The sequence below is a fragment of the Morus notabilis genome, unplaced genomic scaffold (assembly GCF_000414095.1).
Source record: "Morus notabilis unplaced genomic scaffold, ASM41409v2 Scaffold79, whole genome shotgun sequence".
NCBI classification, from domain to species: Eukaryota; Viridiplantae; Streptophyta; class Magnoliopsida; order Rosales; family Moraceae; genus Morus; species Morus notabilis.
In genome coordinates this window covers 940-25,673 of record NW_010366287.1, presented here as the reverse complement: position 1 = coordinate 25,673, position 24,734 = coordinate 940, and the positions used below count along the sequence as shown (strand labels likewise).

The window sequence follows — 24,734 nt, the reverse complement described above, 5'->3', positions numbered from 1 at the left end:
ATCGTGCCCCTCCACGACGGAAATATGCGATGACCGGTAAGAATGGCTACGAGAAAAGGCTCCCTCGCCTCCCTCTTTCAACCTAGATCATGTGGTTTCAGTGGGATCCCGCGGTGAATGCATCTTAAGTCTACGGTTTAAAAGCAACAGCCTCTTCTCCTTACACGGCTCCAAACCGGAAACTCTCCACACTTCCAACAACACGTTATGAGTATTGTGTCACTTTGATTTTTAAATTCTTTCTTTTTTTTTTCTGAAAAATTATTCTCTAGTCTTTGTTTTTTAAGCAGCTTTAATCCCCAATATTAAAATTGATGAATGACTTCTAAAATTTCACAGGAATAATTATATCCTAATTAATCATGCAGTTCCCTAAATTTTTAGACAAATAACTACAATAAATGCAAAATTTTTAGCATAACTAAAATTGTTAAAATTTATGTTATCATGTGTTGAGAACATAAATTATCTTTGTGAAGTTTCAAAAGCTATTCGGTAATTATTCTTTCTAATTTCATTCACAATTTTATGAATAAATTATCTATTACAAATTAACTCTTTATAGAGTGACTAAATCAGAAATACATTGTTCTATGAATAATAGGAGAAATGAATATAACCGAAAAGAAGATAGAATTCAATCCATCTAGATCTAGTCAGCTATGCATCATTGCTATCTGGACTTTCTCTATTTACGCATAAAACGCAAAAATAATAATAATAATAATAATAAATTAAAAAAATTAAAAAATTAAAAAATTAAAAAAGTGAGAGATGCATGCTTTGAATTATACACCCTTCCCTAGACTAATGATCAACAATATGCTGGACCTGAAAGAACAATATGCTTGACTTTCGAGTGTAACATCGGATTAATGTCACTTGTTTCCACATGTATATCACACATATTATCATGAATAATACACAAAACGTGTTTTCCAGTTATTCTTGGGGTCATGTTGGCCTTTTACTTAAATATTTATTTCTTTTTTTAAGGTTGATTTTCTTTATACTCTTTTGTAATTTCTTATATTTAATAATATGGAGTGGGGAGTTTGATGCGCAAGGTGAGGATTAGTCATAAGTGAGAGTGCCAATCTAATTAGAATATTTCTTCTGATGGAGTCAGAGATTTATTTAAGGGGCTCGAATAAATCTAAAATTACCTTGCAACAAATTTTTACCTTCATTTTTTAATTTTTAATGAATTAAACTTATGAAACTTATCCAAAAACTGATAATATTGTATATAATAGTATAATACTTGAGATTTTAAGTTTTAAATAAGAATTTAAAAACAAAACTTAAGGTATAATTGATTTTTTTTTTTTTTTTAAAAAAACAGCTTACGTAAATAAGAGAGAGGGAAAATTTATAGCACTGCTTCTGAATTATAAAAAGAACCCTTCGGTCTAGGGTGTAGGTACCTCCTTAGACTCAAGGCAATTCCGCTCTTGGATGTTATAAACTTAAATATGCTGTCTAATTTTAGTGTCTAATTAATTAAATCATGTCATGTCATGTAAAAAGTTTAGATTACTTTATAATGTGTTTAGCATGATATGGTGTGATATGATTTAATTGGTTAAACACCAATTAAGACACAAAAAATTAGACAGTAGATTTAAATCCGGATGTTATAGCCTTCTCTCATGTCAGTTGTTCACTCTTATTGTTTATCCAAAATATCATTAATAGTAGATTTATAATTATGGATAGATTTAAGCATAAACTCATTCTAATTAGATTAACACCTAGGTTAAACAATTCAAACGGATGCCCCCACTTTAAAGATAAAAAGAAGAGACGAAAGAAAAATACAGTACGAAATTACAAACCCAACAGAGAGTGCAAACGAAAATATATAGATATAACGCATCCTTGACAAAAGCTTATTCCCTTTACTATCCGTCACCATAACAAAACAATCTATATTATTAATAATAGGAAATTAGCCTAGGTAGACGCTCCAATATGGAAATATCACCAATGTTTATGTGATACTAAACATGACATATGTGTAAATAGTGATGTTTTTGTTGTTTCCCTATCATTTTTCCTTTATATTTATTTTCTGACTTTTGGAGTTTCGTCAAGAAATCAATGTGGGCCATAATAGGATATCAAATATATACCTTTCGATCAGCTGTTTCCCATATTATAACTTTCTTAATTATTATTAGCCTGTCAATTTTCCTTTATTTCGAGTTTATGTTCATCATATTCCTGGAGCATTGGCTTTCGTTTTCTCGAAGATCTATCGATCTTAAAGATAAAGGACCCACACTGGCCAGAACTTCTCACAATAATTCCTTAGGTAAAATTCTCCCATCAGCTGCTTATGTCAAAATATGAGAAGTTAGTCAAGGTTATTGGAGGAAGGGGTGACGTACTATTTAGGCCTCGTTCGCTTCGTAGATTTGAGTTTTCAATTCGAACTGAGATGTGATATTTTCTTAAAACTTTTAACTGTAGCAGAAAAAATTAGATGTGACATTTTCTGAGAGATTTTAATCGTAGAAACTTAAAACTAATAACTTAAATCAATGAAATGAACGAGACCTTAAAATGGTATTCATTCCGAGTCGAGATGATTCGGAATCAGAGGGAGTGTGGGTCCTATGTGTTGAGGTTGTGGGACCCTCCATTTTAAACCCAAGTCAAGAGGAAAAGAAGTGTGTCCCTATAGCATGTATTAGAAATGCATGTGAAATTATTACACATTTTTTTTATGATGTAAGTTTTCTTTAACTTAATTATTAGATTATTATCGCCGATACTCATTGAATTTTAAGGTCATTTTCAGTTTATCTCTTGAGTTTTAAAAATCTGACTTTGCCTCCTAAACTTTAAAAACAAATAGAAAAAAAAAGAGTAATGCAGTTATGTAGTCTTTCTGTTTAAATTTTTATTACAAACAAACATATAAAAATCATATGATTACACTTACCCTCCATCTTTTTCCGTCTGATTTTAACTGAAATTCTTATAAAATGGTTTAAATGGGATAAATTCAAAGTTTAAGGAGCAAAGTGAGAGTTTTCAAAGTTTATAAGACAAAGTGAGACAAAGTGAGAATGACCTCAAAGTTTAGAGGATACTTGTGAGATTAACCTTTGAAACCACTCATAATCTTGTTTAAGAATAGATAGACTATTAATAGAAGGATAAAAAAATGTATATTTTAAAATATCAGGATAGTTAGACCTTGAGAAAGTGAATGTTGGAGGACTTAAATGAGGCAAAAGTTTATCCTCGAACTCATTGGTGAAAATAATCCTAGCTTTTAATTCGCTTTATCTTTTGTTTATTTTGTTTTCTTTCGTGCTCTTCTGAGTTGTTTCATTTTCGTTTCAAAATATATTTAGAGTGAAGAATTTAAGCCTCGTTCAGTTCGTCGATTTGAGTTTTTAATTCGAGTTGATATATGACTTTATGTGAGAGTTTTTAACTATAGCTGAAAAAATTAGATGTGACTTTATGTGAGAGTTTTTAACTATAGTAAAACTGGAATTAAAAACTTGAATCGGTGAAATAAACGAGACCTTAATATAATATAATGTTTTTAACAGTAGTAATCTAATTTGAATATTCCAGGTGACCGTTATTTTTTTAGACTCCAGTCCAAAGAGGGAAAAAAAAAAAAAAAAAAAAAAAAAAAAAAAAAAAAGAGGTTAGATGGGGCAGCCCTAAACCTACAGCTCCTAGGAGCAAGTATCGACCGTTGATGGTTGAGATGGCATCTTTATCTTAATAGTGTGCCTATAGTTTATAATATATAAATATATTGGCAAAGTCTTCGATCGGGCAGTTATAACGATTGTAATATTTATTTATAGATTTATAATTTTTAGGTATAACACGGTAATATTAACGTAAGTACTTTGATTAGGAAAAAAAATAGAAAAAAGTATAATGTAATATGAAGGTAGACTATATTTTACTGAGTTTATTAAAACACAAACTTACAAATGATATTGCGATAGCAAACAAAAAATGCTATAAGTACTGGATATGTGTGCTGTCGGACTGGAGAATATATATATATATATATATATATATATACACATATATAATAAATACAGTGTTCTTTTCGTTTAAATGTTTATCGTTTACAAAAACCTTTTTCACAAGTCAAGACGTCTCTTTTTATTTACTGTTAATTTTCTTATTATATACACTTTTTCGTTTAAAAATATAGGTCAATTCATCAATCTGGCAGCCACATGGGAAACAACACCAACGTGAAAGGTTTTTTTGTGAAGCAATGCAAAAGATGAATTATGACTGGCAATCTGGATAGCGATATAACGACACAATTTGAAATTTATACGAAGTTAGCGGGTTTAAGTTTATTATAAATGAGTTTGAGTTATAATCGGATTGACACGATTAATACGATTAATAAATGAGTTGGGTTAGGGTTGACCTCCTCACACGAAGTGACACGAATTGACACGATTAACTATATGTGTCATCCGCAATCTAATGATATGTGATATAACAAGAAAGTTTATATGATATATTAAATACAAATAATGTGAATTTTAATATTTGTAGGTCAAATTCATTTATTTTTCTTTAAGGAAAAGATAAATTGACCAATAAATATTTTAAACGTATCTTGATTGTGTTAAATAATTCATTATTATATTAGTTATTTATTTAATATATTAATTTAAACGGGTTATAATGGTTGACACAATTAATAAGATTAATAAATGAATCGTGTTTGAGTTGAGTTTTTTGAGACGTTTAATAAACATGTCGTATTTGAGTTGATATTTTTTAACACGATTAATAAATACGTTGACACAAATGACTTACTAACAAGAATTGACACCCTTAAAATGAACCTCACGGCAGACTTCAACACGCTATGCTATAACAGTGTAGGCCCTACATCCGAAATTGATTTTCTATTGAAGTTAAGGGTGTAACTCTAACTTTCACTTAATTAAATAACGATATACATGATTAAAATAGTATGGGAGTCTATCCTTAAACGACAAGATAATTAATGTAGATCAAAGTGTGACATGCAAGCATAAAAAATGTAACACGACCATATTGGATTTGTAACTCCGCCGAATTTTGACTTTTAAAATGTATAGTGCTCCTTTATAACAAGTTGAATTTTTTATTAATCAAATTTAATAAAAGATGAAAAAAAAAATTGAACAAAGACAAACAAGAATTTTGGGTTATGATAGATGTAGCATAAAGTAACAGTATACATCATAAGTATAACGTATAGTAAGTTTTTGCTAGGTACTATTAATCTTCAAATTTTACAAGTAGTTGCATAATGTACAAAATCCCCTCTTCCTTAGTGTTAAGTTACTTGAAAACTAAAACATTTTGCACTTGTGTAATTAAATCTGTAAGATTTTCAATTATTTTGTGATAAAAGTATCATTATCTTTTATATATAAATTTCAAAAAAAATTCGTCAATTTTTATATCATGAATCAAAATTGTCAAGAAGAAGGAGAAGAAAAAAGTTTGGTGAGTAATTTACCTCAAAAAAAAAAAAAAAAAGAGACCGAAGTATAATAATACTCACAGTCCAGAGACTAAGTGCTAGTAACCATAAAAAAAAAATTATCTTAATCAAAAGAAAATGACGGCATTTCACCATTTTTATTACTATTTGGACATTTACTTTTTTTTTTTTTTAGAATCTATTTTGTACATTTATTAAGTACTTATCAAATCATAAAAATAATTTTAATGATCCCGACATCATGATCTTGTAGAATAGACCCAATTTAGATAATTTTATCTTTGCAGTGTAATGATGCCTTCCCCTAAAAGAATTAGGACACGTTTGGTTTATGAATTAGAACTATGAGATTAGAATTATTTTTGATTTATATGTATTTTTTGTGAGAGAAAATACTATAGCGAATCATAAATCATGATTCGAATCAAAGAACGAATTCTCCAACCAAACGGGCTTTTAATCATCTTTGGTTTGCGGCTCATGCTAGACCAACATGTGAAATTAGTATGAAGATTGATTGAGTTATGCAACGTCATAACTATATTTATGTTTGACCCTCTTTGCGCATCACCAGATATATATGGTCTCATAAATAAATAATAATAGAGCGCTTTTTAGACTGATAGCATATTATATAAGATTATTTTGACCAGTGTTTTGAAAATCCATCTGGGGCTTTAAATTCAACTTAGGCCCCGTTCACTTCGCAGATTTAAATTTTCAATTCGAGTTGAGATGTGATATTTTCTGAGAGCTTTTCACTACAGCAGAAAAAATTGATGTGACATTTTTTTATAACTTTTTACTGTAGAAACCTAAAATTAAAAACTCGAATAGGCGAAATGAACGAGGCCTTAATATATCGTTAGTTAACGTGATTGGGTGGGGAAAGAGGCCTATTTAGAGTTAACGAGAAAAAATGAAATGAGAAAATTACTGAATTTTTTTTTAAAGTGTATAGATTTAAATTTTTACTCTTTATTATTAATTAATACTCTTTTAATTAATATATTTATTTAATTAAAAAAATATTAATCCAAAAATAAAAAATAAAAATTTAGAATTGCACCTTAAAAAATATTTCTCTTTTCCTTCCTAAATGTGTTTAGAAAATGCTTTACATTTACATATATGTTGGGTTCTGATGTGGATTTTAGTCACGTGGTGGAAGCTGTAAAGCAGGTTCTTTTTGCCCCTCTTGTTTGAACAAATTCGTACTGATTTGTGTTAGGGAGGAATTTCTAGTTTTTGATTGTTTGCCAAAACCAGAAAACTGGGTAAGTTTTAGGTTTTGATTGTTTGCCAAAACGTTTGTACCAGAAAAATCCTGATGTAGTTAACATAGATTGATGGTACGTTCCTTGGCGTTGCTCTCTTGAGAGGAAAATTCCCGGCACAAATTTTGTGGTATGTATGTGCGCACGCGCCAATCTATAGTTTCCTCAGAACACAAGGTGCAACAGATCTCCAGCAGGTGGGAAAAGTGAGAGAGATGATTCTTTTTTTTTTTTTTTTCTTTTGGTTTTTTATGTGGTTCCTCACCATTTTTATGGGACAAAATTCTCTTATAGTAAAAGATTAAAAGATTAACGTAATCGGTTAAATAATTAGTGTAATTCTAAGGGTGACTTATCTGTCAACTTTTCCACTATCACCCCCAAAAAACCAAACTCTGCCTTACGTAAAGTTGCCAGAGTACGCTTAACCTCTGGATTTGAAATCACTGCTTATATACCTGGTATTGGCCATAATTTACAAGAACATTCTGTAGTCTTAGTAAGAGGGGGAAGGGTTAAGGATTTACCCGGTGTGAGATATCACATTGTTCGAGGAACCCTAGATGCTGTCGGAGTAAAGGATCGTCAACAAGGGCGTTCTAGTGCTTTACTGAAGAAGAAGGGGCGGGCCGGGTGCTTGTTGGACTCCCACCCCCGTTTCCCGAGAGGGGGCCGGGCTGTGATTCCCCAGCGGCCGGCCAGTGGCGGCAGAAAACGAACTCGGGTGGGCTCCGCGCGGTTCGCGTTTTCTTGTATTAAGTTGTACTCATAATAATTATTATTTTAGGAATCAAAAGTTATTTTTAAGTGTATGGTCAAATAAAACACTATCATGTACTGCTCTAATCAAACGGTCATGCATAACCAGACGTATCTATCAAAAAGAGAACATGACAGATGTAATTCTTCACGACAATATTATTCAGGTTTAAAATGACAGTCGGTTACGATAGAATGACTAGTATTAAAAGTAAAAACAACAGTCGTTTATTGACATGTCTTTTAATATTTTTTTATATAATTATTCAAGACAGGTGTACATGACAATCGTTTATTGCTATATTTTTAAAAAAGACTTCTAGTTTTCAAAATGCTGAACAGTCGTTTATTGACATGTCTTTTAATATTTTTTTATATAATTATTCATGACAGGTGTACATGACAATCGTTTATTGCTATATTTTTAAAAAAGACTTCTAGTTTTCAAAATGCTAACTGTTACGACTCAATATAAGAGAATTACGCTAAGCTTTCAACCGATTACAATTGACACATGAACCCGTAACGATGACACATAAGGGATTTGTCCCTCATTTTTAAATTGGGGGACTATAGACAACTCTTTTTTTCTTTTCAAGAAAAACAAATAATGGACATTTACAATTTGGAGGAATGCTGGCTATTAATTCGATGCACAATTATCTTTTCTGGAAAGAAAAAAAATGGTTTTACAAGAACTTCCACCTCGTGAAAAAGTCGATCCCATTAGGTGATGATGAAGCATTGTAATCTATCAAAACAAACTTCTCTGTTATTGTTCCTAGTAGTGCTAATAACATTTGACAGCTATAAACACCAAACTAAAATCTGCACCAGATTAGGAAGCCATTTTCCTAAGATCATTTTACTTTTAACTCTTCTTTTTCTCTTTTTTTTTTTTTCCTCAAAAAACTGTAGAAAGAGAGGTCTTGGTCCTGGCTAAAGTTTGAAAGACAAAAAAGATGTAGAACTTTCATTCACAAAAAATAAGTCGAATAAGGTAAAAAAAAAATAATAATAATAATAATAAATATGTTATGTTACAAGTTCAGAGAATAATTCATAGTTCGGAACAGTAATGATTCCCATAACTGGATGCGGGTGAAGAAATGACGAGTTCGGGTTCTCAAAGTAACTGTCACAAATCTATTGTCTAATCTACAAAATCTTCTGCTCCAACTACAGGTTGAATGAAGCAGCTTCTCTTAACAATAAACAACAAAAGAAAAGAAAAAACAAAAAACAATGAAACTTTTTCTTGTTGCTTGATGTTCGGACAACAAACTTTAACCATAATTTATGGTGATCCATCTACCAAAATTCTGTCCGTCTCCAATTGTGAGTTTCCTTCTTTGCTTAGCAAGCTCTAGGAAAATTCCATATGCGACCTCACGAAAACGAAAATTTCTGACCGAGTTCATAGAACTAACATAACAAATCAAGCAACATCTTGTGCTGCCTTTCGTCTACCATCAGCATCTTCGCGCTCAACCTGACAGACAAAATAAAAATACTCACAATTACTTAGTATTGTGATAGACATTAAAAATAGATAGAGAACACTTGTATCTAGCTAAGATAAAGCGAACAAAAAACACGACTATTTGTGTTTTAACCATTAATAATAGCCTGATTTTATCACATAACTAATATACCTACCTTTACAAGGAGAAATCTACACTAAACCCGATAAAAATTACAATTCCGACTCTACACAAAAATGGACCTTCATAGCATTCATCATTCCCCTATAGACGCTTAATGCCTGCCTGCCATAGCTTTCTTTAACGTTTTAGGTCTCACAACTTCTAGAGGTGTTTGAACGAAATATTATTAAAAATTTGAGAGCTTACAAGAGGAGACAGTCCAGACTAGCTTCTTTGAAGCCATTCCACTAAAAGGGAAGTAGTTGCCACATGTACTTGCTTTTTCAGTTCCCAATTTGCCCACTATTTTGTGACCAATGAAAAAGAATTTCAACCTTATTCCAAACTTCACCTTTCTTTTCTATTTTCTCCGTCTCTACAATAACTCTAGTAGATTTCATCACTCGTTCTGGTTTTACTTTTACTTTTCTTTTTACATTTAATGTCTTTTAAAGTACACTACCAAAACGCAAGCGCTATGCCTTATGTTTCATTCTACTATTTAAAGTAAATCAATCGTTATCCCAAACGAACACATCATTGGTCATTGCATTATTAGAAGACTTAGAAAATGAACCCCATAACAGAATGGAAAGAAACTAGGACGTCATTTACAATTACCTCAACAAGTACTCTCTTCTTCTTCAACTTAGCACCAGATCCATCTCTGCTGAGCTTTTTAGAGGCCGCTGCAGATTCTTTTCGCACTCTCTTGCGAGAGTGTGGTTCTGCCTCTTCATCATCTTCATCCATTCCAACTGCAGCATTGAACTCTACATAAGCTCATGTGATACAAGCAAATGCACATCTTCTGAATAGTTTATTTAAAATTTAAAGAAAAACATTTTAATAATTTCCAATTAACTTCCTAGTGTGATAAGAGCAACTCCAACCATGCTAGCTATTTTATATTTTTAGCTAAAATGGCTAATGATTGTTTTTAGCTTTTCTCCACTTCAACCATTAGCTAAATAGTTAGCTATTTTAGAGAATGCCTTCCACACTAGCTAAATTAGCTAGCATGGAGTGGCTAGCTATTTCATTTTTTGTATCATTTTATTCTTTCAACTGTAATAAATGCAAAGACTCTTTTCTAAATTCAATAAATATTAAAATAATCTATATTTAGCTCAAATAGGGAGTATGGTTAGAGTGACCTACTAAAAAGTTGCTAGCTAAAATAGCTTTCTTGCCATTTTAGCTAGAATTTAGCTAAAATTTAGAGAGTTCCCTTAGAGATGCTCTAACTGATAGGCATAATAACTAAAAAGAAGAAATAGGAAACTATACCGTTGTCATCGTCTGTGTGGATATGGTCCATCACGAAACCACCAAAGTCCTCTATATCATCCTCTGCTTCAAGATCATCACCAGCTTCAACATATTCTATCTCAGGCTCCTGCGTTTTCCATGAACCCCCCCCCCCCCCAAAAAAAAAAATAAACGGAATGTGCAAGTAAGCAATTGAAGAACCAGTCTCATATTTTTAATAGAAATGATTGTAGAAATAACCAAACAAAAAGAATGTATTGCATTAATACCTCCTCATCTTCTTTTTCTTCCACAACAGCAAGCTGCATCTCTTCCATTTCCAGAAGCTTATTGTATTCTTTGAAAGGATAATTATATATTTCATCATAATTCCTGTTATGAAGACGTTCTACTAATTCTTTTTCAATACTCTGCAGAAAAATATGAAGCCCTTTTGAGAAATATTGAACACAGTATGATTTCTAAAGCAGCACTGTTTTGCCGATTATAACCTTTTCCAATAGAGCAGCTTTTTCTGCCTTTTCCTCCCTCCTAGCCTCCCTCTTTTTCTCTTTTCTTGGTGTTGTCATTATCTTTTCCCTGGTAGACATGGAAACAGAGTGTTTAAGGGGAAAAAATAAATACAACACACACATATATATAGAAATTCATCATAGAAGAAACCACGTCGCTAGACCTCCCAACATGATAATAGTCATAATACAATACCCCAGTAGAAATGAAAATGTAAAGAAGTTAATCTCTCAAGAGTTTCTAAAACATAATTATTTGGAAAGTAAAACATTAGCATTAGATGAACTAAACCTGGTCTTCAAAGCAAGTTTCCTCATGCGTATTCGCATCTGAGTCATTTTAGTCAGCCGTTGCTTTGTCTTGTGTACAAGCAATTTAGGCCAATACATCTGTGAATTCAGTAAGGAAGAGGCAAGTTAGAGATTATTATAACCATTTGCGTCAAGTTTTCAATCAACAAATAAACCTAGGTTTTTAGTACCAGATGTTTGTCAATACTTTCAAGTGCTTTTTCATAATTACTGGGCAATTTAACTCTTTCCCACAATTTGTTTGGCATGTGAGCTCTTTCTATGGTTTTCATATACAGATAGAAAACTCCTGCAAGACAACACCAAAATGACATTTAAAAAAAAAAATTATAAGCATAAATAAAAACATTAAGAGTGATATAGAAAAACATAATAAAAAACATAGTTTGAGCCAAGTCGATAAGAACCTAAGATCTTGCCCAATGTCAGTTGCACTGCTTATCAAATGCAACCAACGAGATCAATCCATTTGTTTCGCGGGTTTCAATTACAATTCAAACCTTTTTGCTACAGAGTTTTCTCTCACAAAAAAATTCAATTTCTGTTCAAACTTTCAATTCGAACCCATGAACCAAACATACTTGGCTTAATAAAAAAACAAAATGATGGCATAAAATTAAAATGGGCATGCCTTTTGCACCTTAAGTTTCCAAGTGACCAAATAAGAAAGCTCGAACGTAAACAAACATTTCTTGTGTGCTGATACATAAAAGAACAATCAACCACTGAACTGAATCATCAGAAAAAAGATAGAGTGAAAGAAGAACCATTAAATAAACCTACAAAAGATAAATTTTAAATACGTATACTAGTTAAAAAACAATGGCATGTTATTTAAACTGTGATTTGCATTTCCAACAGGCATGTACAGCATCTATAGAATAACTTCCGTTGTGAAAGTTATTTGGTGTTTTCATACGATATCCGCGATTCCTCTCCATTTCTAGTTCAATAACAGATTATTCACGGTAACTAAGCAAGTACCAAACAAAAGCAATTAACTTTAATTGAAATTATGGGCACTCATATTTAAATCTAATAATAAGACATTTCAAATTATCAAGTTATGCTAGCACATAAAAAAGAAGAACCAATTACAGAATCAGGAAAAAGTAGTTTTAAAAAAAAAAGGTACCATCATGTTCACGAATAGTGGCATAGCGACTATTGGCGAGAGGGCAAGAGCTTCGGTTACAGATTCCAGTCACGTTATATGGGTTCCGACAGAAAATCCCAGTTTCGATTCTGCAAATACCAAATCGGCGGTTTTGAGATTACAAATCAAAAGTGTTTTAGATACGAAACTAAACGAATCAAAAACAAAAGAATGAAGAGAAAAAAAATGAATAAATTAAAGAAAGAAAGGAACTAACTTGGCCATGAAGCTGCAATGCTTGTGCCTGATAACCTGCCATATAACCTCGTCGTTCTGCATCTTTAATTATTGAAAAAATCTACAAAAGGGTCACCAAGAAGGTTTCGGAAAAACGGGGACGCTTTCGGGTTTAGTGAGATACGAGGAATGGGGAAAGACAGTATCGAAGGAGTGGTGGCCGTAGGAGTGAACAATCTTTCCGACCGGAGAAAATGTAGAAAACTCGAGAGGAAAAAGAGGGCGGCAGAGAAGAAACAAAATAGATAACTCACTTAGTTAGGGCTATGTTAAGGGTATTCTCGACATTTGATCCTCGCCACCCCGTAGAATTTATAAATAGAGATCCCACGCCATCAAATCTTACGGGGTTTTCTTAGGTTAGACGTTTAGGATGGAAACGTTAAACTGAAATTTATGGTGCGTATAATAAATGAATCTAAAATTATTAATTTATAATCGGTATTTATTTATAGTGATTTTAAATTATAATTTAAAATTAATATTTAGTTTAAATAATTTTAAATTATAGTTTAGAATCTGATATAATATTTTAAATTAGTTCAAATTATGATTTTAAAAGCACCTCCTCTCTTGATTTAACGTAATTTAAACTCTTAATTTTAAATCATAATTTCAGAATCATGATTTAAACCTAAAATTATGAATCATATTCACTCGTAAGTCGTACTGATTGACAACATTTTTTTTCCATCCAAATAATTGAAAAAAAAAAAAAATATATATATATATATATCAAAATGTATATTATAGTTTCAGAAAATAAAGAGATAAATTACACAAATAAAAAATGACATTAAAAGATATATTTATGGAATAACAATTGCAATTTTTAACCCATCTGGAGCTTAGAACCAACATACAATAAATATATATATATATATATATATATAGCGTTTATATATGTAACTTAACAATATTGGCCTAAATAACCCTATAAATTCACCTATAATCCCTCCAAACAAAAATAAATAAATAAAGTCTCTTTTTCTTCAGGATGTGTGTGTATGGCCTAGATCACCTTTTAGACTCTTAAAGCTGAATCCGACAAATCTATATATCCATATATATATATATATATATAAAGCCGGCTTCGCCACTGCAAAATTTGCAAGTTTCTTTATGCATGGTAGTTCATGAAAACTACTATACTACACTTTTTTTTGTATAATCTAAGGATGGAAACGTTAAACTGAAATTTATGGTTTGTATAATAAATGGATCTAAAATTATTAATTTATAATCGGTATTTATTTATAGTGATTTTGAATCATGATTTAAAATTAATATTTAGTTTAAATGATTTTAAATTATAGTTCAGAATCTGATGTAATATTTTAAACTAGTTCAAATTATGATTCTAAAAGCACCTCCTCTCTTGATTTAACGTGATTCAAACTCCTAATTTTAAATCATAGTTTCAAAATCATGATTTAAACCTAAAATTATGAATCATGATTCTGATTCTAGAATCATAAATAGAATCACCCTGACTTGAATCCTTGTATCAAACGAACCCTTAATTCCTGCGAGAAAAAAATACCATAATAAAAGGTTGATTTGCAATTAAAAATATGAAAAAAGGGCCTTAGACTTAGTATTAAAGCCTTTTTTAAAGGTAAAATTTTATTCAATTAAAAAGTCTTACAGATGCGATGATCTTGTGGTGCACAATATAAAAAATTTGGGGTCTGTTTGGTTCACGTGTTTATTCAATGATTTTGATTCATATTCAAATTATTTGTGAGAACCATTGACGAAAATTTTTGTATTCAATTTTTTTGTGAGAGGAAAACATTATAGCAGAATTAGAATTATGGGTTCAAATACATGAGACAACCATTGACATGAATTTTTTTATTCAAATTCTTTATGAGAGGAAAACATTGTAGCAGAATCAGAATTATGGGTTCAAATACGTGTATCAAGCAGGCCCTCAATAAAACCTAGTTCCATCAGTAAATTCTGACGAAGCACAGGGAAAGCGACACAAGACGGACATCGGAAAAATTCCTCAATATATCAGTTTGAGCACTTATAAGGCTCTTTTTGAAACCACAATAATTGATAGAAGCTTTCAATTCATCAGAACATGTAACTTGTAACTCTAAGCCCACCAACATTTCCGCTAGACTCATAGTTAGTGGAATTTCTAATTCGTTAAGACCTCAATCTGACGAACCGAAAATAAACACAAATGATGGAGGGTCCCACTTCCATTATTACAAAAAAAAAAAAAAAATACTAAAACTACATGGTAGAAATATCAATGTCTTTATTAGATAAAACATAAATAGCTAAAATCTAAGAAGATAAAACATAAACAGCTAAAATATAAGACACGATCACCGCATACCTTAATGACAGTACAACCAATGAGAGGACCATCAGGGTAGGAAGAACACTTTTAGTGACAAGTGGCGAAGCTGGCGATATGTCTTCAAACAGCAAAATGTGAAACAAACGCACCACCACCGTCAACGTCTAAAGTTGACAGCACCACCTCCAAAAGAAGCCCACCATCGTTCAAAATAAAACTTTTAGGGCCCGTTGAGTTCGCTGATTCGAGTTTTTAATTCGAGTTGAGATGTGATTTTATGTGAGAGTTTTTTACTGTAGCCAAAAAGTTAGATGTGATTGTTTGTGAGAGCTTTTTACTGTAGCAAAACTCGAATTCTAAACTCGAATCAACGAAATGAATGAGGAGAGTACAAACACTAGACGAGGAATGTGTCAGAAAACGCCTCCAAGCTATCTGGATTCCATCATCTAAATAAAATCAAATCCGCCCCAACGAAGCCATCTCACCAAACACAACTACCACTATTAAAAAGCCCACAACAATACGAGTTCCGTAACTAATTTTCAAAGCCGAAGGTCCATCAACACTCCCAGAGACAGTCCCAAAATTTTGACTGACTTACTCTCTCATTTTTCTTTTTCTCATCTCTTTCCTAAGACCGGCTGCTCCACATATTCACTCGTAAGTCGTACTGATTGACAACATTTTTTTTCCATCCAAATAATTGAAAAAAAAAAAAATATATATATATATATACATATATATATATCAAAATGTATATTATAGTTTCAGAAAATAAAGAGATAAATTACACAAATAAAAAATGACATTAAAAGATATATTTATGGAATAACAATTGCAATTTTTAACCCATCTGGAGCTTAGAACCAACATACAATAAATATATATATATATATATATATATATTATTGTCTATAAAAGAAGGAAATTGTCTTTCAATGATGTGAGGTTTTTGGAGTAAAGCACAAAAACAAAACTGTGGAGACTTAGTCACAAAGTGGATAATATCATACAAAATAAAAGTGTGGGTCGTTACAATTCTTAATAAAAAAAATATAATTAAAAAAACTTTTACTCTTAAACAAAATTTGCAAGAGCTTGAAGTTGAGAGGCAATGTCACAAGGCTTATAATTGGGGAATTTTTGCATTTGACCTGACATTTGCGGTGAACAAGATAATGAAAAGGCAAAATTTGCAAGATATATATATATATATATATAAAGTCGGCTTCACCACTGCAAAATTTGCAAGTTTCTTTATGTATGGTAGTTCATGAAAACTACTATACTACACTTTTTTTTGTATATTTGTTCAGGTTATTTATTTTTCAAAAGAAATAAAATATAGCCAATGAGATTGAAAGTCGGCTTCGCCACTGCAACCAACCTAGAATATTATCATACTGCGTATGAACGCTCACTCAATAAATAGATTACCTCTAAGTGGTTTGTCCATGTCAAGTTTTATAAGGTTTTCATTCTAGTCTCCCACAATAACTTGTTTCACTTGATTAATAATTACGTTTAATTCTTGATATAAAACATGTACTCTTAAACCAAGTTGTGCAAATTAAAAAAGTAATGTTTTCTCGTTTAACGGTGACGCGTATATAAGAATCTGCTGATACTTTGTTCTAAGACAATATATAGGGCGCATGTGAGAATATTATGAGCTAATTGATAATAGAATTTGATTAGTTTCAAAAAAGTTTTAAAGGTCACAAATCTTTGACTAAGCCTAAAGATTTAAAACGCTGTCAATTACTACTCCTAACATGAGTTAATTTCATGCAAAGAAAACTAAATATATACCAATCCTAATGCAACTCTAATTAAGCAATTAGTGTCCCAATTAAGCTCTACTATACGACTGATCACTTAATGTTATTAAACATATATATATATATATATATATATATATATATATATATAACGTGAACATCATTCGAGCCCTACAACTCCTAACATGATCTGTACTTTTCCTTGTTGAATTCCATTAGAAAACCAAATACCAATTCAACTCTAATCAAGCAATTAGATGAAGATAGTGATCAAGAACGGCGTGGTGATGAAGAAACGTGAAGTTGAAGCTGCAGAAACAGAAAAAGAAAGTATTAATGAAGAGCGTCTTTGCAAGAGACTAAGGATGGTTATCAAGAAGAGAGGTTTGAGGTTGGTTTCTTCGTCATTCTACATACCCAAAGGCGAACTGCGGAAGCCTCTAGGTGAAGATGCCTATTTCGCCGCCGACGAGGAGCAGACATTCGGAGTGGCCGACGGCGTTGGTTGCTGGGCCAGACAGGGCATCGATTCTGGGAAATATGCGCGAGAACTCATGAAGAGCTCAAATGGCAGCAGCGATCGGAGTGGGCAAAGAAGGACTGGTTCAAGTTGATCTTAAGGGAGTTTTGCAAGAGGCTTTCTCCAAGACCAAACTCCCAGCGGCCTCAACGGCTTGTATTCTGACACACAACGAGGGCGTTTTGCGTGCCATTAACGTCGGAGATGGCGGATTCATGGTGTTCAGAGACAGAAAATTGCTGTACACATCTCCGACGCAGCAACACCATTTCAACTGTCCGTATCAGCTTGGGAATGCGAAGAAAAGCAACCATCCTAATTGCGCCGTGGAGATGGAAGTGAAAGTGATGGAAGAAGATCTGATAGTGATGGCAACTACTGACGGGTTGTTCGACAACATGCATCCGTCGGAAATCGAGAAGATCATCGAGAGATTCGAGACGGAGAAAAAGGAGAAACTACTGCTGGAATTGGCAAAAATTTACTCGATTAAGGAAATGAGTTAAAGTCGTATTACAGTTGATAGCAAAAATTTACTATCTCAAGGATACTCGCTATTAAGTAGGAGGGCCGTCATTCAATTTTCCGTTGGTGTACACTAAAATTTCTTTGAGAAGTACATTAATATATATTGACATTATACATAATTCTTATTGAAACAAAATGCAAAAAACATTTTCCCTTTATAATTTATGAAACAGGGCTTGCACTGAGGTAACTAAAGAAGTAAAAACAAATTATCAGCGCATAAGATTTTACAACCCAATACAAAGTTGTCGTACATCTAACCTATCTGTATTGTGCAAAATGGCCTTTAATCAGTTACTATAAAAGAATGTGTTATGGTCTGTGGTTCCACAACGATCCTGTGTCAGGCATGATTGAAAGTTTAGCTTCAAACATTCTGCGTCAAAGTTCATCAGTCTTTCTTACTCCGAGCAACATTTGTCGGGTCGACAACTTATCGAATATTCAAACGCTAACCAACCCCATTCTTTCTTTATAGAGATTGACTCGCGCGGTGAAATGCTGTCGAGCAGGTAATAACAGGCTTTCGTGCTGCCATCGTTCGCCTCAAGAGGCTGCAATACAAAAGTGTTTCATCCTGCATCAATCGAATAATTTGTGTTACTTTTTCCTTCCATAACATCCAATGAATTAATTAGAGTATATATATCAGAATATCCAAACTTTTGCGGTACAAAGGACAAAAACATTAGGAGAGAAGTACATTATATATTTGTCTCCAAGTATTCAACGTTCTCACTAAGACGTTTATCAAAACCACCTGCAACAATTGCTATGTATGAGGTTCGTGCTTGTAGATATAACATTGCGGCGATGTTTAACTTTGAGCTAGCTTTTTTGGCCATCTTGCATTTACCTTCTCGTTTGTTTGAATTAAAAAAGTACCCTCTCTGTTAAATTGACAAATTCTTTCATATAAACCCTTTGATGAACAAGTAGTAAATCAAGATTTGAACGTCTTCATAGGAGAACAATATGTTTCCTGCATCTTTTTTTTTCATTTATATGTTCGTACAGACTGTAACTCTTTTTTTCTATATTTTTTTAACAAAAATTTCACTAGAAGGGGTTAAGTAGAAACAATTCAAAATTCAGATGACAAAATGAGAGCTTTTAAAGTTCCACGGACAAATTAGTAATGACCTCAAAATTCAAGAGTACTGGTGATAATAATCCTAAAATCAATTTTAAAAAATTAAAAATTCTCAAAATAGTTGACCTATTGTTTGGTTGAAATATGTATTACATTTTAAAATTTTTTATTAGTTGTTTTAGTTAAGTCGTATTCAAAAAAAAAAAAACATTTGATATAGATTGGGAAGGCTAATTTGGTATCTTAAGAACTTTAATGCTTTAGGGGATATTTTGAGTCTTATTTTATAAACATAGGAGACTATGTTTTGAGGATTTAAATAATAAGAGGGATAAAAGTGATATTTAAGCAAAAGATATAGGTGTTGTGGATATTTTCCTTTAGGAAAAATTAGGTGGTTGGATAATTTTTAGCGATCCCTTTATAAATTAGGAAGCTTCTCTGGTATGACCTGTCTTTTTTTTGAATTAAAACTTTAAAGGTTTGATCTATGATGGTACACGTTAAAATTTTAAAACACATAATATAAAACTGCTACTATTACAAATTAAGCTATTAAAATATAATCTAATGGTTAAAACAGTAGTAACTATCCGTAGTTAGAAATAATAAGTCCTACTAGCTAAATTTCCTTTAAAATTAATAGTTGAACTTTTCTTTTTGTATTCTAATTTTAGGTAAATGCCAATCTTTTTTTAAGGTAAATGGCAGTTTTTTTTCTCTTTTTTCGCAATAAATCAGTTTCTCATTAATTTACCAATGGTTTATCAATTGTAAATTAGTAAATTATTGATTAAAATTAATGAATCACGTATTGATTTTGGTCAATTAATGATAAATCACTAAAAGTAAATGAATGATACTCAACTAAGTCAATCAATGATGGTTAGTTTTTCTTGATTTATCATTATTTATCACTGATAAAAGATCAATTCCTTAATTTCACAAAACATTACTTAAATAAGTAGAAAAGGGATCATGAACATTATCTATAAAATCGCTAGTATGTTACTTAAGTCGCTCACTTGATGCCACCAAAGAATTGTCCGAGTCAACAATGGTCACTCGTTAGACTCCGACAGGTGAAAAGTGGTCACCCAGTGAGTGACTCCGATTATCAAATTCGATTGTTATTTAGTGAGAAACTCTGACAGCCGGGACAAGGAGACTGCATGCAACCCCAAAAATAAGAATTGGGACAAAGATCTGACGGTTTTTAAGGAGAGAACACAAATCTTTTTATATGTCTCTGGAGATGCATTTATCTAATTTCGCTTAAAAAAATTGTGGTTAGTCTTTATTTTTCCCCTCAATTTGTCCCTCTATTTTTGCCAATTATACAGCGCATCATTTGGCTATAGAAAACATTTTTCAGTTTTATATCTGTTGCGCTCTTTGTCGATGAAAACAATGGGAGAAAGATACAAATACCTTTAAATGGTTTGTAAAATCTTTTTAAAGATTTAAGGAAAAAAAATAAAACCTAAAATAAAGCATGAATTTCATAATAGTTTTGTTGTCGTTTGAGATAATCACTTGGATATCTTGTTGTATATATATATATATATATATTTTTTTTTTAGCCATGAAGAGGTAAAGAGCATGTTTTTCATACGTTTTTGAAATAAATAGCATGTTTTTAAAACGACTGAAGTAAATAATTTACAGCTAAATAAATTATTTAAACATAGGTAAAAGATTGCTTTCTGAATTCGATCAAAGCAATTCCAATCTCACCATTAGTCATGCCCATAAAACAAGGAAATAAAACGATGAATGAAAATCGTCTAACCAATTTGCCGGCCAATTTGTCAGATATCCTAGTAACAAGCAAACAAATTGATAAAATTATCATACAATGCATTAGCCAAACATTGAATGATTGTTAATACATTCAAGGAATAAGAAAACAAAACATATCAAAAAAGAAAAAGTCAACTGAATGTAAGAGTAAGACATGATATAAAGAAATTAAACAAATATCCAAGCCAAAAGAGATGCTATTTATAAAAGGTAAAGTTCATTGGTCTTGTAAAATGAACTCAGTAAAACATCTAACTTTATTATTCCTAAAACCAAATAAAAATCCAAATAAAGATTAAGCATTTAGTAACTTTATTATTATGAGCAAAAAAATGTAATTGTCAAAAAGGCCACGATGAAACAATGGAAAACAGTTTTTCTAATCCGAGTAGCTTTTAGCATGTTACACCAGTAGGTTTGTAATAGAAAATTCAAGTTGCTGAAAGAGACATCTCAACAAAGAAATTATCTAATGAGTGCACTGACTCTTTTCTTTTGATAAGAAGTTTAAAGGGCATTTTCGTTACTTAATAATATTTTTCTCATTTCTCATCTTGCAAGCAAAGTCTCCTGTGCTTTCTTATAAATTAACCGTTTGAAGAGAGAGGTAAATTAGATTTATGTTTAGGGTAATTTCCATGGTTTCTAAAATTAAAAATATATATATATTAGAAAAGAAAAAAAAAAAAAACTTAGTGGGAATTTGAACTCTACACCTTAGAGTAGAGTCAAGTGTATGCGTGCAAACCGCTAATTTTTATGGATTAGGTGAGATGTGAAAACAAATTCCATAATCAGAAATAATGCTAGAAACTTAGTGAAATTCCAGAGTAGTGTCCAAAAACAATATGCTCAAACTACTTACTATTTTTATTTGGGGCACCCATTTGCAAGACCTCAAGAATAGCTTATAAAAGGAGGACCATAAGTGAAGCAATGAGAATCATCCAAAATGCCAAGCTTAATCTCTTTTGGAGTTCTCAAGTAAACCAGACGCTAGAGAAACCCTTCTGGCATGAAAAGGCCATAATTTATGGAACCCAAAACCAAAGTGGGACTCTGCCTTTTTGCGGCATTGGCTTCCCCCATGGTCATAAAGAATGGTATAATTTGAGCTGCTTATGTTTCTTAAATAACACAAATCATCCCCATTATACTTGTAAACTTGCTGTGTACTCCCAAGTCCACTGACTACCAAATTCTTCTTGACAACCATATTTCCCTGGCACCTCTGTAGATTCTCCAGATTGCTCGTTGCGAAGCCGAGACGAGAGGAGCCTTTAAACTTCTTCTCATGGAGTCCCAAAGTGACGTTTGTAATGTATAAAGAAGATTCATTTCCTTGATCAAAGACGTTGGAATACATGTAAAACGAAAACTTTTTCTGAGATCTCAATGAGTGAACTTGTGAAGAATGCGGCAAATTTGCATCAACGGAGTCATTGAAATAGATGCTCTGATCCACAATCTGCATATCCCCATTGTTTCCCATCACCATTGAATTACTAAAATAGAAATCCTGAGTGAAACCAGTTGTAATGTTACCATACGAGGACTTAACCCAACCGGCTGATTTCACAGACCGGCTTATGCTTGTCAGAAACGTCCCGTTCAAACCGGTGAAATTAGACACCAAGGAAACAACAAGAGGCAAGCTAACATGCTTCAAAACCTCTCCTTCAGTCCTCAGACTCTTCTCATCCAACCAAAGATGCAAATTCGCATCGACGTACCAAACGTTCAACGCATTCGTGACATTAAAACTGATCTCATGACTCTTCCCATCCAAAACCCTCCCTAAAAACGGCGTGATCTCAATATCATAAGAAGGCAAATTGAATGACCCAATACCAGTAATTGGTCTCCACAAAAGGGGATTAACCCCACCAGTGTAAATCACAGTAAAAGGCCAAATAGCACCAACAAGTTCACCATCAAGACTTACCACAACCTCCCTAAAAGGCCCATTTCCAGGAGTATTAGTAAGATTATTTGCATCAATATACTCATTAATAACATTAGAATACCAAAACTCATCATTCTCATGAAAAGAAACATAAACCTCAAGAACAGCCCTATAAGCATTTTGCGGAATTTTCACCTCTTTGAGCGATAAATCAGTGGAATTCTCAATTTCAAACCACAACCCATCATTCAAAGGCAAATTTCTCGAAATGGGCAAGATCAAATCCGCCGGAATATTATCTTCCACCCCATCAAAAGCTTTGGACTTCTCCTCAAAAGGGTAAAAATGGAAAGTCAAATTTACATGATAAACCCCAGTGTACGTACTATCAACCAAATTGCCAAGATAAACAGCCAAAGTCTGGTTTTTCTTGAGAAGCAATGAAGAATACCTCGTCACATCCTTCTTAACGCTCCAAAAAATCCCCGTAGATCTCGGCTCGGCCGTACAGCTGCGGAGAAGCTCGACGCCGCCAAGCCAGACCCCGAAAATCCGGTCGAATTGTCTCCCTCTGCAAGTGGCCCGCCATTCGAGGACGATCTTCGAGAACTTTCTAGAAGGGCAGTGGGAGGGAGGGTCGTACGGGGCGAGGACCGGGGGTTTGCCGTAGGTGAAGGCGAAGTCGTGGGCGAGGACAAGGTGGGAGCAGGGGGTTGTCGTTTTGGGGAGGTTGATGGGTTTGGTGACTTCGAAGTAGCCAGTTGGTGGGGTGTCGTTTTGAGGGGTGGTTTGTCGTAGTTGTTGGGGGAGGAATTCTGGTCTGAGGGAGTGCAGATTGGCTGTGGAGAAGACGGGTTGGTGGAGGAGGAGAGAAAGTGAGAAGAAGAGGAGAGAGAATGGAGGAGTGGAAGCCATGGAAGAAATGTAAAGAGAGTTTTGTTGTTTGCTTTTTGTTTATGTCGTTCAATTTGCTTTGCTTTTCTCGTCGTGGTTTTAAAAAGGAGGATTTTTTATTTTTTTTATTTTTTTGGAAGTCCTCCAGTAGGAGTGTAGGACTAGCTCTTTCATTAGGGTGGGCACAGTTATTTTTACGGTTAAATTAAAAATCTCGAAAAGAAAACAAAATTGTTAGATTATAAATTTATAATTATAATAATTTATGCGGTGAGTTATAAATTTTTAAGGTAAAAAGTTATAAATTAATTAATCATTAAAATCGGTTAAAATATCAATACTTTTCGGTAGGTGGAAAAGCACATCTTTTTTTTCAATAAAATACACCGCAAATGAATCTCTTAACTTTTTTTAAATAATTTTAGAAATTATTTGGTGCGGTAAAGAAAAAAAAAAGTTATATATAATATTAATTTAAATTTTACAAATTCTTTGGAAAAATAAATTTTGCAAATTCTTTTTTGTTCTGAGGGAATTTTTGTGATTGCTACCGAAATAATGATATATCAAAAAATCTATAATTTTGGTAACTACAAAAACTCATGACAACAAGTTTTGTTCTCTTTTTTTTTTCCAGTGACCCGGAAGAACAAGTTACGGTAGTCTCGAGCAAAAATAAAGATAAATAATAAAATAATAAAATAAAAATTATGGTAGTGAAGATAGAAAATTGATGGGGAGGAGAAAGCAAAGAAATAATGGTGGGCCCACAAAAGATAAACTTTTGGGGAATGATGTCAAAAGAAATGAAAATAAACACAAAATGACGTTGATTGTTTAATTTATGGATTAAAATTATAAAATTAAAATTATTTTTAACCTATGTATATTTTTTATAAAAAAAATATTATAATAAATTATGAATTGAATGGGAATATGAATTTCTTAACCAAATAATCCTACGTGATATGGAGTATTAACCGCATAGCAGGTATTACTTTTAACCATGTGGACTGTGAGAAAGAAGCAAGTCGTAACAAATAGCAGTCCTCTTGTTAAAATATGTCTTCAATGTGTCTGTAAAATGATTTAAACCAATAAATTATAATAAATTATTGATTGATTTCCCCTAGGCCCCAAGGAACATTAAATCAATATTTTTTTAGGGAAGTCATTATTGCAGGTTTAGCTTTCATTTGTGCAATCGTG

At 32.4% G+C, this 24,734-nt stretch overlaps 3 protein-coding genes across 3 annotated transcripts; 1 reads left to right on the top strand and 2 right to left on the bottom strand.

Moving 5' to 3' along the window:
• Positions 1–8,567: 8,567 nt before the first annotated feature.
• On the bottom strand, positions 8,568–12,951 carry LOC21401615 (protein MAK16 homolog). The gene is made up of 9 exons (XM_024173395.1): positions 12,658–12,951; positions 12,420–12,529; positions 11,455–11,573; positions 11,265–11,362; positions 10,952–11,039; positions 10,730–10,870; positions 10,479–10,587; positions 9,810–9,946; positions 8,568–9,034 (listed from the first exon to the last, which is right to left on the bottom strand). Exons 1-9 carry the CDS (start codon positions 12,717–12,719, stop codon positions 8,981–8,983), a joined length of 918 nt encoding a protein of 305 aa, XP_024029163.1. The 5' UTR covers positions 12,720–12,951; the 3' UTR covers positions 8,568–8,980.
• Positions 12,952–17,038: 4,087 nt separating this feature from the next.
• On the top strand, positions 17,039–17,807 carry LOC21401614 (probable protein phosphatase 2C 80). The gene is made up of 2 exons (XM_024173379.1): positions 17,039–17,285; positions 17,356–17,807. Exons 1-2 carry the CDS (start codon positions 17,039–17,041, stop codon positions 17,805–17,807), a joined length of 699 nt encoding a protein of 232 aa, XP_024029147.1.
• Positions 17,808–21,426: 3,619 nt separating this feature from the next.
• On the bottom strand, positions 21,427–23,546 carry LOC21401613 (peptide-N4-(N-acetyl-beta-glucosaminyl)asparagine amidase A). The gene has a single exon (XM_010109924.2). It carries the CDS (start codon positions 23,544–23,546, stop codon positions 21,687–21,689), a length of 1,860 nt encoding a protein of 619 aa, XP_010108226.1. The 3' UTR covers positions 21,427–21,686.
• Positions 23,547–24,734: the final 1,188 nt, after the last annotated feature.